Below are 17713 nucleotides of genomic sequence, written 5' to 3'. Positions count from 1 at the left end.
AAAGTTGTTGGCATTCACTACTGACCACCAGTGCTGGGCAGCGGTGGGGAGGGGAACGAAACCCCCCCCCCTGCTTATGTAAAAAGTAGATTTGTACCTAGTTGAGCACATTCCTGTTCCATCCCTGGTCCAGCTCCATCCAGAATTGCTTTGGAAACACCTTAAATAAATAAAAATTACATTTCTCTGAGAAAATAAGATTACCTGTAAAGATTAACATCCCACATACAGCAAAAGATACCTGCACATATAGCCTTAACTAAGTTCCTATGAAGGTAGCATGCATGCATAACTGAATTCAGTATAGAGTGGTACTTCTGGATGCGAACGGGATCCGTTCCGGAGCCCCGTTCACATCCAGAAGTGAACACAACCCACATTTGCGCATGCACAGGTCGCGATTTGCCGCTTCTGCGCATGCGTGTGACGTCATTTTGACTGTCTGTGCATACGGCAAAATCCGGAAGTAACACGCTCCATTACTTCCAGGTTGCCGCAGTGCGCAACCCAAAAATACTTATCCAGAAGCTACTTCAACTCAAGGTATGACTGTAAAAGGAACATTCCCATGATAGATAACAATCAGGTGCCTGGTGAGGAACTGGAAGCAAAGTCAAGGCTCTGCTTTGTGGTCCAGCTCTCTACTGCTCATATGGAAACAAGCATTTTATTACACATCTGCATCTGCAGAATGATACTGAAGACCAAGCTATACTGGGGTAGGAAAGCTCAGGATATCCCAGGGCAATTTTTCGACCACAATGGGATCGCCAAGAACAGAATGGCTGAGGCTTTCTATTGATGTCAAAGCATACACACAGTTGCTTCTTTTTCTGTACAGCACATAGCTGTGTGTGGAGCACGGGGGTTATGTGGAATATGTCATGTGTATCACATGCCTCTGCCAGCTATGGGACTTTATTCCAAAACTAGAACAAACATCATTCCTTTCAACTGAATTAGACACATAGCTACGAACAAGGCACTCGCTTATCAATACTGGAATGGTAAGGTTGGAGGGAGTACACCCAGGCATATATACCAATTACAGACAGACAGGTTCCGGGGAATGACCTCATAGGTTTTGTAACATACCAACTTTAAGATCAAACGTGGTATTGGTTATGTTCACTATAGCATCTGTGGTTTCTTGGGTGATATCTCCACATTCCACCTGCAACAGAACTGAGCCAATCTGCATTTTATGAACTCCAGACTTTGGCGATGAAATACTCCCAAAGGAAGCTGTAAAGGGGAAAAGAAAGAGATAAATGTCTATATATTTGGCTCCCATTCTCCTAAGCATTTAGCCGTAGGATATTTACGTATCCACCCAATGCTTTTCAGGAGATGACTCTTTGTCCTCAGTTCATCATTTTAATAAAGCTTTCACCCCAGTCAGGACTTTGAATTGAATAAAAGCAGCACAGATTGAATCCAATTTGGTCCCCATTAGACACTGGAGCTTTTCAAAAGTAGGCATAGTCGTAGCACAGGGGTAAGTAATGCAGTTGCCTCCAGGTGTGGATGAACTACAAAACCCATCATCCCAACACCCATGTTGGCTGGAGCTGGTAAAAGCTTTAGTCCAACAACATCTGGAGGGTACCACATTGCCATCACTGGTCATGAATGAGCAACATCAAGCCTCAGGCACATGCAGTCTCATTTTTCTCTTCTCTGACCCAGTACAGTGGTACCTTGGTTCTCAAACACCTTGGTTCCCAAACACCAAAAACTCAGAAGTAAGTGTTCCAGCTTTAGAACATTTTTTGGAAGCCAAACATCCAATGTGGTTGACGGCTATTGTTTCCGGGGCGCCTGCACCAATCAGAAGCTGTGCTGTGGTTTTCGGACATTTTGGAAGTCAAACAGACTTCCGGAATGTATTAAGTTTGGTGCTTTTGTTTTTGCTATTTATTTTGTGTTATTTTGTGTTTTTGTTTTTGAGGCTTTTTCAGTTAATTTGTTTTTGTGACTGTCTGGAACCCAGTTCAGCTACTGATGGATTGATTGTATGACTGCAGAAATAGATAAAAGCCCCGCATCCAAACAATGACTATCATCAGTGCAGGTAAGAAAAAAAATTAATTTAAATTTTTATCATCTAAAATACTGTCTTATTTATTTCATAGTACAGTACATTGCTTATTGCTTTGACTTTATGGATCAATGGTCTCATTGGATAGTAAATTCATGTTAAATTTCTATTTTGGGGTTGTTTTAAAAAGTCTAGAATGGATTACCGTATTTTTCGCCCTATAGGACACACTTTTCCCCCTCCAAAAATGAAGGGGAAATGTGTGTGTTCCCCCATCTCCTAGAAAAGCCAGTAGAAGCTGCACAGCCCCTTTAAAGAGCGTGTGACTTCTGCGGGAGGTAGGGAATACTCCCAGAGCTTGTCGGGGCTGGTGGGGGAAGGCTTGCAGATAGTAGCCTATTCTGGGGGCTGGGGTCGGGGGAAGCTCGGGCTTCCCCTGCCCCAGCCCTGCGCCGGGGGGGGGAATATTTTTTTTTCTTTATTCCCCCCCCCCCAAAAAAAGTAGGTGCGCCCTATAGGGCGAAAAATACGGTAATCTGTTTTGCACTACTTTCTATGGGAAAGCGCGCCTTGGTTTTGGAATGCTTTGGTTTTGGAACGAACATCTGGAACAGATTAAGACTGAGAACCAAGGTACTACAAGGTTGAAAGCATCCAGTCCCTGAGTTAAATAAAATCATTTTTATTTCTTTTGCTAGAATCCACAATGGGAAAAGATGGAGTTTTCCCAGTCCTGGGCATAAAATGGTATTAGTTTGAAGCAGAAGGTGGCTTCTCACAAATCATGCCATAGAAGAGAAAAGTGGAGGGGTGGATACCTAGCAAGACTCACTGCTACCTGAGTTTACTTCACACACTGCTTATTGGGACTAACTTCACCGCTAGAGTCATGGCCAGGATTCCAAAGAGCTGCTGTAGGTTCACACAAGATGCTTGTAGTAGCCCAGTGGAACCTGTGAGCTTTTCCTGTTCTAAGGGCACAACATATCACAAAAGTACTTTCTGAGCGTCCCATTTCAAAATGCAGTTTGTCACATGGCACATGGGATGAAAAATATGCACATACGACTAGCTCTGCTGCTATTTGGCTACTGGCCTATGTAGAGAGAATAAATATATACTGGCTCATCTTCTCCCTTATTTTACATGAAAACCAAAATGTTTCCTGCAGCTTTCCTCAGCTCTGCCAGCTTTTCTTCCTCATTAGGAGATTCCAGAATTCCCAATATTTCTGGGCCAAGCTCCAAACGTTTTGCTTTTTGTTTTTGCAGGGGCTGGTGGGATTTTCTGAAAACAAGAAGATTTACCTTGACCTAGCTGTTGGGAGCTGTCAGGTACTATATTTGTTTGGCTGGGATTCAGCCTGTTGTTTAATTCATCTGTAAATGCCTAGAGGAGGGGGGGAAATCCACAATAAAAACAGGCTAAAACTTCAAGCAGGCTTTTAGGGTTTCGTTACAATGAACACATTATCAGGAAGAGACAAGAAGGGTGCCATGTGGTATTTCTTCTGGAACATCACTGCCTTTGCAGTCATTCTGTTGAAATTATGAAGCCATGTTTACCTTTTAACTGTTTAGATGAGAGGTTTGAAAGAGTATCGGCATTGCCTCTAAAGTTTAAGTCTCTTTCATGAAGGTGGGTAGGACTTGGTGTGTGTGTTTAACGCATTCTTGTTGTCTGCATAACTAGCAGAAGCAGAAATATTGTGCCAAATAAACATATGCACATATGCACTATGAGTCACTGATGATCAGCTATGACAACCTCAAGCCCTGCATGGAGCAGGAGGGTAACCCTTCCCAGCAGGGCTTGAAATTACAGCAGGGCCTGCTTTCCGCATGACTTGGCTACACTCCACAGAGTTCCTGATCAGAAACTCCCATTTGGTGTCAAAATTCAAAAGGCATTGTATACAAGCCCCACTTGCCAAGGAACAATCAGGAGCACAACTATTCCTTTGAAGCTGCATCTTTACCTGACATCAGGACAGGGGGTGGATGGGAGAAAGAGACTTCATAATAGGCAAAATTGGGACACCTGCTAGGATTAATTTACACCAGTGAGCCAGAGGTTCCTTTCCAGTGATTTATGGTGCAAAGGAACCAGCTTTTGTAAAGCAGAAAAGCTGTTTGCAAATACTACTCAAGCAAGACCCACTTTTGACAATACACTAGACGTGGGCTGCATTTTTTTGTAGCATCTAACCCTAAGCAGAGGGTATCGAATGGTCCAAATAAGCAAGCTGCATAGCTTCAGTGCCCATTTGTTTCACTTCCCAACCAATCCAGCACTGAGAAATAACTGACTGACATCAAATTTGCTATGCTTTCTGACAGCTGCCTCTGCCAACCGAGTGTTGTCCAGATGTTCTGAACTACAGCTCCAATCAGTTGTGGTCCAAAATATCTGAAGGGCACCAGTTGACAAAGGCTATCCTGCAGTTTCAGTGAAATTCTCCTTCCCTCCATTTTCCTAGGACTAGAGTAGCTCATGTGCTGTTCTTCAGATGTTATTGGACTACAACTCTCATCGTCCCTAACCATTGGTCATGATGGCTGGGGCTGATGGGAGTTGGAGTCCAACAACTTCATGAGGACACTGCACTGGTTACCCCCGTCTAAGGAGAAGAAGCCACAAAAAACACATTTGGTGGGCAGGGGGTCACATTTCTATGCGGCACTTGAGTATTTGCGATCTAGCCTATATCACCTAGTTGAGGAAAGTAGAACAGGTAGGATGATGTTAGGGATATCATCAAACTGGAAGAGGATTTTTTCTTGCACTGAGGCAGTAATTTCATTGATGCAGATTGTCCCAGCCAGCTTTTCTGCCTCACTGTCTCTGTGTTAATGTACAATATAGGAGCAAGATAACACATTGGCCATACAAGGAGGAGAAGCTTCATATTTTGAGGGACATGCTGGATCTGATTTTTTTGTGGGGGGAGAGAGAAACTGCTCCTGTAACACTTAGGATCTTCTAAAGCTATCTTTAATATCAAATAGCTGTCTTTAACAAAAGGGATGCTGCAAAAATGATAGTTACCTTGATGGTATCCGTATCACTCGGATGCAGAACAAAATGAACTTCTTTAAGAGAGCGGGGATTCGCTTTCCGACTGAATTTGAACACCTCGTCGAACATTGCTTTAGCAACAAACTGCTTGGGAAATTGTAGGTTACCCGTCCCAATGGCTGGGATCGCGATGGAATTCAGAGAAAGCTGCTCAGTGGTTTCCAGACATTCTTCAACAATCTCTCCCAGGATCTGGAGGCCGGAAAAGGAAACATTTTAGAACCTGCAGTTTAAGCGTTTCTTGACAGGTAGCATCTTCTAAATATCTGCCATTAAATGGTTCCCAAGACAAATCAAATTAGTTGTTTGAATGCAACTCTTTCCAAGACAGCCAGCACAGCTGAATTAATCCAGATAAAAGGAAATGCGTGTGAGTTGAATAGGTCGGTGCTGAACTTCCCCAAACCAGCAAGATGAAAAACATCTAAATCTGGATGGGCTGAAGGCAGCTATTCAACTGAAATTGGAGCATAACACATCTCCAGTCAGTTTTTCTGAACACTTGACTAGTGGAAGCTGGTCCATTGGGGAAAATGGCAGTAGTGCCCTCCAACCTCAGTCTGCTTGCGGCCAGCTCCCCCCCTGCCTGCCTTCTCCCTCACAAGCAACCCCTAGTGCCACCACCTTACAGTTTCCCCCTCTTCAGCCTTAGTGCTGCCCTTGTAGAACGCAGCAGGCAGGAGGGTGGGCTCGGCCTGCCATTGACTCCAGCTCCACTTTCTGTCGGCTTGCCCACATTCTGCCCCAGCACTCCCAATGGAAACCAGTCACCACTGCATTGGGCGGTAGTATAAAGCCATACCTTAGATTTTTTACCCTGATTCCAAGAAGGCAAATGGGCATGCAGCACATGAAAGCAACCCAGAGCATAGCCATTTGTTTTCAACACACATCCTTCTTTGATGTCCTTTCCTTGGCCTTCTTTAGTCAATTGCTCCTGGAGTTCCATTCCTGCTCGGGCAAGCAGAGCCTTGGAGAGCGGGCCTTTGTCCAGCTGCAGGTCTCTGGAAACGCTGTTGACAATTACATTTGCCTAAAAAAAGGGAGAAAGAAAAGCCAGGAATAGCACATGATGGCAGGGGACACCAGCCCAGCCCTCGTTGCCAACGCCACCAGAGTGACCCCACCCCCAACACAGCAAAGTGAGGTCCACTTATCTGCCTGCCCGTCTGTGCAGAGATGGAAAACCTGCAACCCTCCAGATGTTCTTAGACTTCCAACACAGAGGGGAAATGTTAGAAGTTGCAAAGAATTCTACCAGCTTTAACTATCATTAAGAACTGACACACTCAAAATCAAGAAGTTGCAAAAGCCATTAACTATTGTAGGGGATGGGAAAGAAGACATTTGTGGAGATTCTGTAATTTTACTCTGTGGCACCTAGGCCAATAATGGTGTAAGCAAGCTTCAATTCATACATATTGCAGTACAGACACATTGCTACTATGCAGGGTCACTAAGAGCAGAAGAGTCCCTTCCAACTTCACAATTTTTGAGTCTATGATTCTATAATCTCCTTTGTTTTGTCACCTTTGTGCTTTTCTAATTAACTGCACTGAAGCAGATTTTATTTTAATTGCATTGACCATTTAGTCCACTCTACACTATTTAAAAAGGAGTTTGAAAAAACTGCAGCAGCAACTTACTGTGGAGTCTTCAATTCCCTTTTTCTGTAGTACTATTTTCACACCTTCAGCCGTAGTTATTTCTTGAGGTTCTTTCCTACTCTTTGTAGCGTGGCTCTTAGTTTTGGAGGTTAAGGAAGACTTAGATGGGGGCAGTGTGTCTGTGAATATTTCATTCAAAGCTTCTGACAGTGCCCGAACGGTATTTTCGTTAGAGTCCACAAGGAGTATCTCTTTTAGGCAGCCACTCCCAGAGGTTTCTTCCAAGTGTTCCTTAATGGATGTTACAATGGTATGGGCACACTCGTCTAATGGAAATCCAAAAATCCCAGAGCTTATGGCAGGGATGGCTATAGAGCGATGGCTATATGTTTCTGCCAGGTTTAAGCTTTGCTTCACAGCTTCCTTTAACTGTTGGGTACATTTCTCTTTTTCTGAATGGTTCCACCTCGGCCCAACTGCATGGATCAATTCTTTACATGGAAGATTCCAAGCACGTGTTCTAACTGCACGGCCAGGCTTCAAACATCCATACTTCCTGACTAGGTCGTCGCACTCACTTTGCAGCTGTGGGCCAGCCGCTTTTAAGAGCGCATATGCAAGGCCACCAATGTGCTTCAGGTCTTCATTGGATGCATTGACCACAACATCAACCGAGTAACGGGTCAAGTCACCCTTATGAACTGCTACTACGATGCCATCTTCTAGCCTAACTTCGCAGCTTGGCAGTCTCTTTTCTTCAGGTCTATTCACATCTCCGCCCTCCTCTTCACTTACTTCTGAGCTTTCCTGAATCCTGATCAAACAGTTAAATTGTTGTTTGGCACCAGCAACATATAAATGTTCTTGTTCCTTGAAGAATTCTTTGGCTCCTGGTTTATCTATTACCATTTTAGTACAATACAGAGAGGACAGGGTGTTTTGAAAGAGCTCAAGTCCCTTCAGGACTTCTACCCGGGGTCCTTCCAGGGAAATCAGCCTGCGATTTGCCTGCGTGCCAAAACGGATTGTTATGCCTTGCTGCTCCAATTTAAGCCAACTATTACGCTTCTCCTCTTCCACATACATTGTAACTGCTGTAGATTTAGTCCTGATGGTTTTTTGTATTTTTGTGTTTCTGTCAACAAAATCAAAGATCTTCTGATAGGCACTGCCTACATCTTCGAAATAGCCTGCAATCACTATTTGATCCTCCATCTCCTGAATTCTGATGGTTTCACTTGAACAATTATTCAGTTGTACAATCTTGCACAAACTGTTGGTCAGTTCTTTCCACTCTCTCTTTCTGAGAATCGAGTTGTCCTCCAGTTCAACACATTTGCAGGTCAGCTTCGTCTTCATTTCTTCCTCAGCCCGTTGAAGGTCCTGGCGAGCTGCCCCAATCAGTAGAACTGCCTTCCCCTCAAGCTCATAGAATGCATTGATCTTTTTGGACCAAAACAAGAGTTGTGATAGATGTTCATTATCTACATGTTGCATAAAAAGAAGAATGTAAGGATGAACATCAACATATCGTTGGTCCATGCGGGATATCCTTTCAAAAATGTCACTTTTTATTTTAAAAACTTCAGCAGCTACACCATGCAGTGTTATAAGTCCTTTGGAAGCGTCATATGCAATCTTTAGATCTGGGTACTCCATGTGAATACTATCCTGCAGTCCAACATTGTTTAAAATAGTGTATTTTCCAGCAACAACAGGAACAGTTGCCTGTATTGTTTGCTTCTCTCTTTCAATCTTTTTAGCAGCTTTTTCAATGAGCACCTGCATTTCCTCCTCCAAGCACCTGACAGCTTCTGGTGCCCCAACCAAGACAACTATCCCCTTTGCAATATCGGGCAAGATCCAAATGTCATCTTTTACTATGTTATTTCTTATGGCTTCCCAGATTTCAGCATTCAATACACACTTGGCAACCTTCTGCTTGGACAGGAACTGTGTCAAACGGGTAGAAACATTTTCTTGCCAGGTCTTGACCAGGAAGCTTTTCTGCTTAGATAAGGCAAGAGAAGGGCGCAGGGTAATTTCTGGGTGTGAACAATGCCTAGCAGGCCACTCAACCTCACAATAGCAACCTGCCATTGCACGGCTGATTTCCTCAAGTCCCTGTGGATTCTGCTGTAAAAATTGCCAGTGGTAGGGATCTATCGGCAGTCCGATTGGGTCCGGCATCCTAATTTGTGATCTCTCTTTCCCGTAGAGAGCTGCTCCCAAAGAGGCATAGTATGGGTGGACAAGAACTGGCACGCTGTTAAAAGAATGCTTCCGCTTCAAGACGGTAGTTACATCTTTAAAAAAGAGAGAAAGAAGAGACACAACTACCATAAATACAACATGATCAAGTCCAGATTAGCGTGCAACTCCCTCCACGTAACCCAACACTTACTGCTCTGCACTGCATAGCCCCCTCCACACCACATTAGACTTGGACAGAGTTCAATAATGTAATTTAATCGTCACCCCACATGGCCAGAGGGTTTCTCTTCCCTCCTTCAGATGCCAAGACTGCTCAGGATCACTTCCAGTTGCCTTCCCTGTGACCATTTCACTTTCTGGAAGAGTTTCTGATTTCTGTCAGAAGGGTCAAATATCCACCTGCTTGTTCCTTCAGCCACACCTAGTTGTGTCACTCCAGCCTGCTTTCCTCCACCAGCCCTGCCAACACCTTCATCACTATTGCTTTCAAATTTCCTACCTTCTCCAGGTTCTCTCAAACTAAAGCTGGTAAAGTTTCCAAAGAAGAGGGTTGTATTTTGTTTTGTGCCCCCGGTTTGCAATCAAAACGACTACACTCAAGACTAAACTCAAGGAATGAGCTGCGTTTCTCCTAATACATCAGTTCCACAAACAAATACCGTATAGCCTAGGATAAATTATTACAATGCAATCCTAGGTATGTTTACTTAGAAGCATTCAATAGGGCTTAGTGGCTTTTGCATGGACAGGCCATATTGGCAACTCTGGCTGTTTTCCTATATTATATTCAGAAGACCTAGAACAGCCTCTCAAACCTCATTGCAAATGAGGTTGGAGAAACAACTGTGGCTTGTTTGCTCATGAGAGAAAATTCATGAAACCATGGCTTAGTGAGATGCATAACCACAGCCAATGTCAGCTTGGCAAACTTTTCTCTTCTAAGAATTACAAAAACAACAGAAAGACCCACAAATATGAAAATACACTGTACCTTCAATGTGCTCAAGTATTTATTTTATTTGTTCATACCATGACATTATTAATAGGCTGTTATATACAAGAAAGCTGCTCAGTTAAGAGACTTATTCTGCCGTTGATGCACATGAGCAATTTGTTGAACATACTCTTCCCAAAATTTTAAGATTATTGGGTCATATGTGAAAATGACTTATTCATAAAAACAGATCCGTAACCATTGTTCCATGGTGTGTTGTTAATTGTCCCATTTGCATTAATGTTTATTTATGTTTTCATAAGCTTATTGAATACATTACAAGTATATTTTCATATTTTTTGGTTTTTTCTGATGTTTGTAATTTGGTACTTAGGGAATCTTGCTGCATATTGTACTTCATTCTCTTCCCAAAAGTCAGCTAGGCAAGTTGATGTTTTATTGTTCTTCCTACCTTCTCTGCCTACAAGCCACCTGATTACCACCAAAATACATTGATCACAATGATTATTACCCTGCTATTTGCAATAATCCAGGATTATGAGCCCACCTTATTAAGTAGTACAAATTACCTTTGCTATCCTGAAAAGTAACCACAGCCGAATTCTCTTCCTGAAGGTAGTTGACATCTGACACTGGTCCACCTCCATGCTTCTTGCTTTCAAAATAGACACTGATGAAGTCCTGAGAGATGCGAGGTGGGATGTCTTCTACCAGAATGCTTTTCGTCACCTCCAGAGAATGTGCAGAAATGTGTAATTGCTTAGCCCTATGGTACTGATTGAAGTCTTTGATAAATTGGTCTATTTCTAAAAGAGAATTTAAAGAAATAGCAGTAAGCAACACAATTAACTATGTGTACTGAGTATTCTGGGACACGGGTGGCGCTTTGGGTTAAACCACAGAGCCTAGGGCTTGCCAATCAGAAGGTCGGCGGTTTGAATCCCCGCAACGGGGTGAGCTCCTGTTGCTCGGTCCCTGCTCCTGCCAACCTAGCAGTTCGAAAGCACATCAAAGTGCAAGTAGATAAATAGGTACCGCTCCGGCGGGAAGGTAAACGGCGTTTCCATGTGTTGCTCTGGTTCGCCAGAAGCGGCTTAGTCACATGACCCGGAAGCTGTCTGTGGACAAACGCTGGCTCCCTCGGCCTATAGAGCGAGATGAGCGCGCAACCCCAGAGTCAGTCAAGACTAGACCTAATGGTCAGGGGTCCCTTTACCCTTTACCTTTACTGAGTATTCACAAAGCTGCCCCAAGGTGCAGTCACTCACATCTTCAATCTATTCCCATTATTTCTCTCCACTGCACAGGATTTCACCTTGTCTTCCCCATCTCCTCTTCTTGTATCTCATTCCAGTTCCAAATTCACATCCCCAAGGAACAATTCTGATTAGGCTCACTGTATCTTCCTTCAATTACCCTTCTGTTCATATGGCCAGGATGACTGTAGCGACAGAACCTTTCCCTCCTCTGCTGCCTTTGTGATGGCAAAATTAATGCAAACCAAAAGAAAGACCATGTGTCTTCTTGATATACCCAGTATGGCACAACTCTTGTCATACAGACAGGACAATCTAGAGTTGCCAAGCAAACACATGCATTCAGAAGCATCACACCAGGAGCTGCAACATTCAACCAATGCATCGGTGAGTTCAAGGGTGGGGAACATTTGGCCCTTCAGATGTTGCTCAGCCCCAGCAAGCATGTACAACAGCCAGGGATGATGGGAACTGTAGTTCCGCAACATCTACGGGGCTAAAAGCTTGGCAGGCCTGGGCTAAACACAATTTTTTTAAGCTTTCGAACAGACAAAAAGGTGCACTGATGCATTAGGCGGTGGTAGATAAATTTAAGGATGTTATTTTTAACACAAGCATTTCTAAACATGGCAGGTGGCAAGCACTGTCTCAGGAGGGAACCCGCATGCTTGAACGAAGCAAAGGTTTTAGACACTTGCTGAGTTTCAGAAGGGAAACTCTCAAGGGCTTGCCATTACCAGAGCACCATCACATCAGCTAGGGATAGGGAACCTGTGGCCCTCCAGATATTACTGGACTGCAGCTCCCATCATCCCTGGCTGGGCTGAAGGGACTTGAGACCAGCTACATCTAGAGGTCCACCTGTGCCCTATTCCTAAGTTAAACACTATGGGGCAAGTTCCAACAAGTTCAACGCTGAGAAGAAACCCGTTTTCCTTTCCTTTTCCAATTGCCTGGCTCCTTTAAAAGGGGGGCGGGGAGGAGACCTTATTTAGTACCTTTTATCCATTCTCTCTCTTACCTATAGGCTTGATGAAACTGAGTACAGCAGCACTGAGCTCCGGCAAAATTTCCACAGTGAAATCCTTGTCCGATTCTGATAAGCCACTGGTGTTTTCTACCAACAGAACTAGCATGCATTCTTCTACGGGCTCTTGCAAATCATTCTGAACAACAGCGAGAGAAGCCGACATTTGCGACGCAGCTTGGGCGGTCTCCTGCTGGGGCTGTCTGACTTGAAGTGCAGTTTTATTTACTACGTGACTCTCTCTTTTCAAAACTTCCTGAGCATCTAGTTGGAAAGAAGCACAAAGAATAATGACAACCTCATATTCCAGGTACCTGAACAAAATATCACCCACTAGAAAAACCTTATTATTCTGGACAGTGTCGGCATATTCTTGATGTGTACACATTCCCTGCCTCCTCACACCATGCTCCTTCAGCTCAAGATCCCATTTCAAGCTTCTGGCCCAGCATGTGGAGAAAATATTTAAGGTGGTTATTGTATTTTCGCACCCTCTCATCACCAAGGCTCACGGTAGGTGATGGTTTAAAATGGAGAATAAACACTTGCTTAATTTATTCATTATTCATACTAGCAGCCTGTTGAGCCCAGGGCAGGTTACATAAAATATCAGTGGTGTTGTTGTTATTACTATTATAATTTATTATCAGCCCTTCCACCTAAGATCTCAAGGCATATCACAACAACTGAAATACAGTACAGTTGTACCTTGGTTTTCGAACAGCTTAGTTCTCGAACATTTTGGCTCCTAAACGCCACAAACCCGGAAGTGACTGTTCCGGTTTGCGAACGTTCTTTTGGAAGTCGGACATCTGACGGGGCTTCCGATTCCTGCAGCCAATCAGAAGCCGCGCTTTGTTTTCCGAACGTTTTGGAAGTCGAAAGGACTTCTGGAACAGATTCTGTTCGACTTCCAAGGTACGAATGTATTAAAAACAACTGAAAATAAAGTGAGTCCTCCAAATATACATCTCAAGTGTCAAAGGCCAGGGTAAAAAAGTGAATCTTCAGCATTTGCCAGAATGGTGGTGCCAGATACACCTCTGTGGGGAGTTAGGGGCCACCACCGAGAATGCCATCTCCCAGGCCACCACTGCTGGCGTGAAATTGTGAGGGTGATAGAACAACCAGGAGGTTTCCCTTTGTCAAATTTAGCGCCCAATAGGGCCTGTAGGGAAGGAGGCAGTCTGTCAGGTATCTGAGGACCAAGTCTTTTAGGGCTTTAAACAATAACACCTTGAACTGAACCCAGAAATGAACTGGCAACCAGTGTAGCTGTTCTAAAACAAGGGTTATGAGATCTAAATGGAATTCCAGCCAGTAACCTGGCTGCTGTGTTTTCACAGTTGGAAGGAATCCAGAGGGTCATCTAGTCCCGGCAATGCAGGGCCAATTGAAGTTTTCAAGGGCAGCCCCACATAAACCACACTGCAGGGGCGAGCAGGACCAGAGGCAAAAGTGAGCAGGGGAGTAGAGGCAATTTATTCCTTTGTTCCATAGGCTACATTCCAGCCAACCAAAAATGGCTTGGGGAGAGGAAGTGATCTGGGAAAAGGCCGAGGCCGAGGGGCACGTTTAGCTCATGGGTCTGAGGTTCCCCACCCATTCTAATATATGTAACAAGCCCTGTCTAAAGATACCTTCTTTGTTTGCAAAGGTGATGATGAATTGTTCTCCATCTTTAAGGCAGGACTTAATGGGGCCCCCGCCAGAGTGCTTCTTACTTTCGAAGTACATCTCTATAGTCTCCAGCTCAAGTTCGTTCCCCACAGGCGTCACTACCACTTCATTGAATTCTTCCTGGGTCACCAACTTTTCTGGCACATCTTTTGGAAGTTCTAGAATCAAAAGGCAAAGAAAGACAATGTTTCCTACACTGACTACAAACCAGCCAAACCCATCCCAATTAAAAAAAAGAAAAAGTTCTCCAAATAGCAGAATTTGAATCTTCTTTCCCAGAAAGAAGCATACTTACAAGGCTTGTATAAAAACAAAAAGTAACTCATTGTTGCTTCCCAGGATATTTTTAAAAGTAACTTACCCAGATCTTTGGGTTCTTCAGCTGTAACAGGCTTCTGAAAGCAAGACAAAAGTAAGGCATCAGAAAGCAAACCCTCTGCCCAGAGTAAAACAATGAAATATTCCTCCATACGGTCTGTCCTACCAATCCAAGAAACCCATGTGAGTTGAAAACACCGAATGTCAGCCTTAGTCATGTGCTCTGCACACCTGCCTGGGAGTATGTCTCATTGAATAATGGGATTTACTTTTGAGTAAGTATGGATATGATTTAAAGCTGCTGTTTTAATGTCCAAGACTTCAGGGAACTCTTTCCATACTGACTGATGTTGATAAATTCCAGACTACCTGCCACAGACCCCTGAATGCTGCTGCAAAAGGATTTCGGGACATATGCTAGGGCCTAGAGTTTACACAGGGCATTTGCGAGGCCTGCTGAGACTCACTATCACCCCAACCAACTGATAATGTACCCAACGCATCCCTAAAAACCGAAGGAGGACAGTAGTGGGAACACAAGCTACCTTTCAGGAAACTTTTCTACTACTCCCAATATTCACGGAACTCTTGATAAGGTTCCAGGGAATCCTAGAGTTCTCGGGGACAGAGTTTGAACATCACATTACAGTAGTACCTCAGGTTAAGAACTTAATTCGTTCTGGAGTTCCATTCTTAACCTGAAACTGTTCTTAACCTGAGATAACACTTTAGCTAATGGGGCCTCCCACTGGCGCCGCTGCATGATTTCTGTTCTCATCCTGAAGCCAAGTTCTTAACCTGAGGTACTATTTCTGGGTTAGCGGAGTCTGTAACCTGAAGCGTCTGTTACTGTACAAATACACCCCTTCTTAGTCATGGTCTCCATCACTGTGTCACGTTTCAGCCTCTGTAGCTACTGGAATTAGATGCAATATACACTGTATTCCCCAAGTGCAAATTCACTCCTAGGGTGATCAGAATGCAGAGAGGCAAAAAAGATTTTTGGCTATGCAAATAGTTTCAGAGTAGAACTGCATGTAACATTTACCGGACTTGCATTTGGTTCTTGCCGGGGCTCATCGTCAGCTGCTGCCTCAGGAGGCAAGGAGACGGCCAGCTTCAATTTCTTTTTTTCAGGCACATCAAGTTCATGCTTGTTCATGTTAAGGACTCTCTGCCTCACTAAAACGGAAAACAGGAAAGCCATCATTGTATCAAAATAACCTTAGCTTTTAGCCGTATGATACCATCACAAACCTGCCTCATACTGTCAGACCAATGGGCCACCTAATCCACACATTAAAAAAGTCAAACTGTGAGCAAGCAATTACATGGGCATTCAAGAGGGGAAATGGCAAGTGATTTGCTTCTTCCCCAATCCTGCAAACCACGGATTGCATTAGAATTACATCCAAACCCAGGCTCACGGGTTGTCTCCTTCAGACAAACCATGAGTCATAAGCCACAGAACAAACATTGACTACAGCTCATGATTTACCTGCAGTGAGGCAACACACAAGTCTGGGTTCAGACACAATGCTAAGCCAAAATACCCACACACTTACTTGTTCACACTTAACCATGATTTAGCTTGTGAGAACCAGGCCTCTGACTGGTAGAGGCGTTCTGATGGGAATCTTTACCAGCCCTCCACCTATATTAGCAGAAATAAATGGGAGGTACATAATCCTGATACATGCTGTTCAATGGCACATCTTAGAAATCTAAGTATTTTAAAAAGGGAAAGGAAGTTTAGATGCATTTATTTGCCTTAACCCAAAACCACGAACTCCACGCAACTCAAATAAATAAGTCTACACTATTGTGTAGACACAGCTGCAGCTATGCCGTTCTTTTTCTCAATTCAGATTGAAGCAGGTTTGGGAAGAAACGCATCCAAATGATGCTGAGGTAAATCAACAGTTGAGGTAACTGTAATCTCAATAAAAGTTAAAATTGTGGTATTTTAACTTTTGTAGTAGAGTTGCAATTTTTTCTTGATTTTACTGCTTTATCTTTTGTAAACCACTTTGAAGGTGTGTGTTTTTTACAATCAAGCAGTGTACGTGTTGTGAAATAAATACATAAATATAAAATGTAGGATTTTGTAAGAAATAACAGGACAGTGACTGCACCTCTTCCCAAACTAGTGGGGAGAAACCTCAGGATGCAAACTAAATGGGAGGGCTGTAAACAGCCTTATATTGTTAGTAAAATAAGGGGCTGCACCCCCTCACTGTGAAATACTACATTTTTTTATTTACTTCAGGTTTAAGAAGTGAACACTGCTAGCCACAAACAAAGAAAGAACTAACATGTAAGAGGGTCCCGAGTTTAGAAACCAGAAGTGAAATTTAACATTTATGGATTCCTGGAAAAGAAAGCTGAGAAGCAATCACAAATAGACTATTCAAGCAAACAAAAAATTCAGCATAAAAAAATTCCTTCCAGTAGCACCTTAAAGACCAACTAAGTTAGTTCTTGGTATGAGCTTCATACCTTCAGCCTCTCTTTCGAGGCAAACCTATAGATGTCTATGCAGAAGCCCCATTAAGAACCATGGAAATTACTCCCCCCGTAAGCATGTATAAGCTAACTCTACCATGTACTGGTATCTGTTTGCCTCCTGGTTTTTCTTTCTCATACTTTAAAAAAACAAACAACTGTGCTGGGGTTGCTGCTATTCTCTCCGTTTCCGCTGCAAGGCCACCATTTCTGCAACTGGAAGGGCTCCTTCTAAAACTTGGCGACTTGTATACAGTATTAACTAAAACAAAGTCGAAGAATATTCATCTTTCGCAGTGAGTCATCAAAACTCCTTTTAAGGTGAACCATCCTCAATCAGCGGGCGCAGGCAGTGGACACGTCAAAGTAAAAGAACGCCATGCATTTTATTTGTTACAGAAAACACTTTCACTGAGGCTTACTTCTGAGTAGACGCATACTACGCAGCGCCCTATCAGACGGATTTCTACACCCACAAAGCACCGCCCCACCATGGGGATTGATTTATTTCCTTTCCCCAATAAATATATTGAGTTCCTCCCATATATTGTCAACAAGTCGGGAACCAAACAAGCTCCCCCCAACCCACCTTCTTCTTCTGCGAAACAGACCACTACCCGCTCCTCCTTGCCGGCTTCCACATGGATCTTGCACTCTCCACCTCCTGATCTCTTCGAACTCTGGAAGTAGAGCAAAAGCTTATTCTTCAGACTTTTGGAAATCTTGCAGCCCCAATTCGCTTCCACCAAAACTGGGAAAATGTAGACCTCCTCCCTCTCAGCCATCTTGGGAAATGGCTGAGCTTGGAAGTAGTTTCACGCTCAAATGCAAAGAGAGAGAGCAGCAGACTCGTTTTACTTTCGATTTTCGTTCCCACTATAACCCCTCCTTTCCGTTTCAAGCCTTCCCATTTTGCTCTGAGCACAGACAGCTCAGCCTTAGAAGTTGTTTCTCGCGTCCCCGGCTGACTTCTGAAAAGTTTCGCGTTATCTTAAGGGAGGGAGGGCATCTGAACGTGTGCAGAGCGCACAT

General features: G+C 43.6%; 1 protein-coding gene across 1 annotated transcript in view; it reads right to left on the bottom strand.

Annotated features, from left to right (window-relative positions):
* PARP14 (poly(ADP-ribose) polymerase family member 14) overlaps positions 1-17713 on the bottom strand; it is a 53767-nt gene extending 36054 nt beyond the window's left edge. Inside the window, exons 1-12 of the mRNA XM_081211979.1 lie at positions 17271-17713; positions 15225-15358; positions 14220-14253; positions 13819-14016; positions 12173-12442; positions 10465-10701; positions 6766-9032; positions 5922-6152; positions 5090-5311; positions 3349-3430; positions 1096-1245; positions 98-160 (exon numbers count right to left, since the gene is read on the bottom strand). Of these exons, the coding sequence (XP_081068105.1) occupies positions 98-160; positions 1096-1245; positions 3349-3430; positions 5090-5311; positions 5922-6152; positions 6766-9032; positions 10465-10701; positions 12173-12442; positions 13819-14016; positions 14220-14253; positions 15225-15358; positions 17271-17466 (4084 nt within the window). The 5' untranslated portion in view covers positions 17467-17713. The remainder of the gene's footprint in view (positions 1-97; positions 161-1095; positions 1246-3348; positions 3431-5089; positions 5312-5921; positions 6153-6765; positions 9033-10464; positions 10702-12172; positions 12443-13818; positions 14017-14219; positions 14254-15224; positions 15359-17270) is intronic.

This window comes from Podarcis bocagei (genome assembly GCF_964188305.1).
Source record: "Podarcis bocagei genome assembly, chromosome: 1".
In the NCBI taxonomy this organism is placed as follows: domain Eukaryota; kingdom Metazoa; phylum Chordata; class Lepidosauria; order Squamata; family Lacertidae; genus Podarcis; species Podarcis bocagei.
The sequence above is the reverse complement of the archived record's forward strand: the minus strand, read 5'-3'. Positions and strand labels throughout refer to the sequence as shown.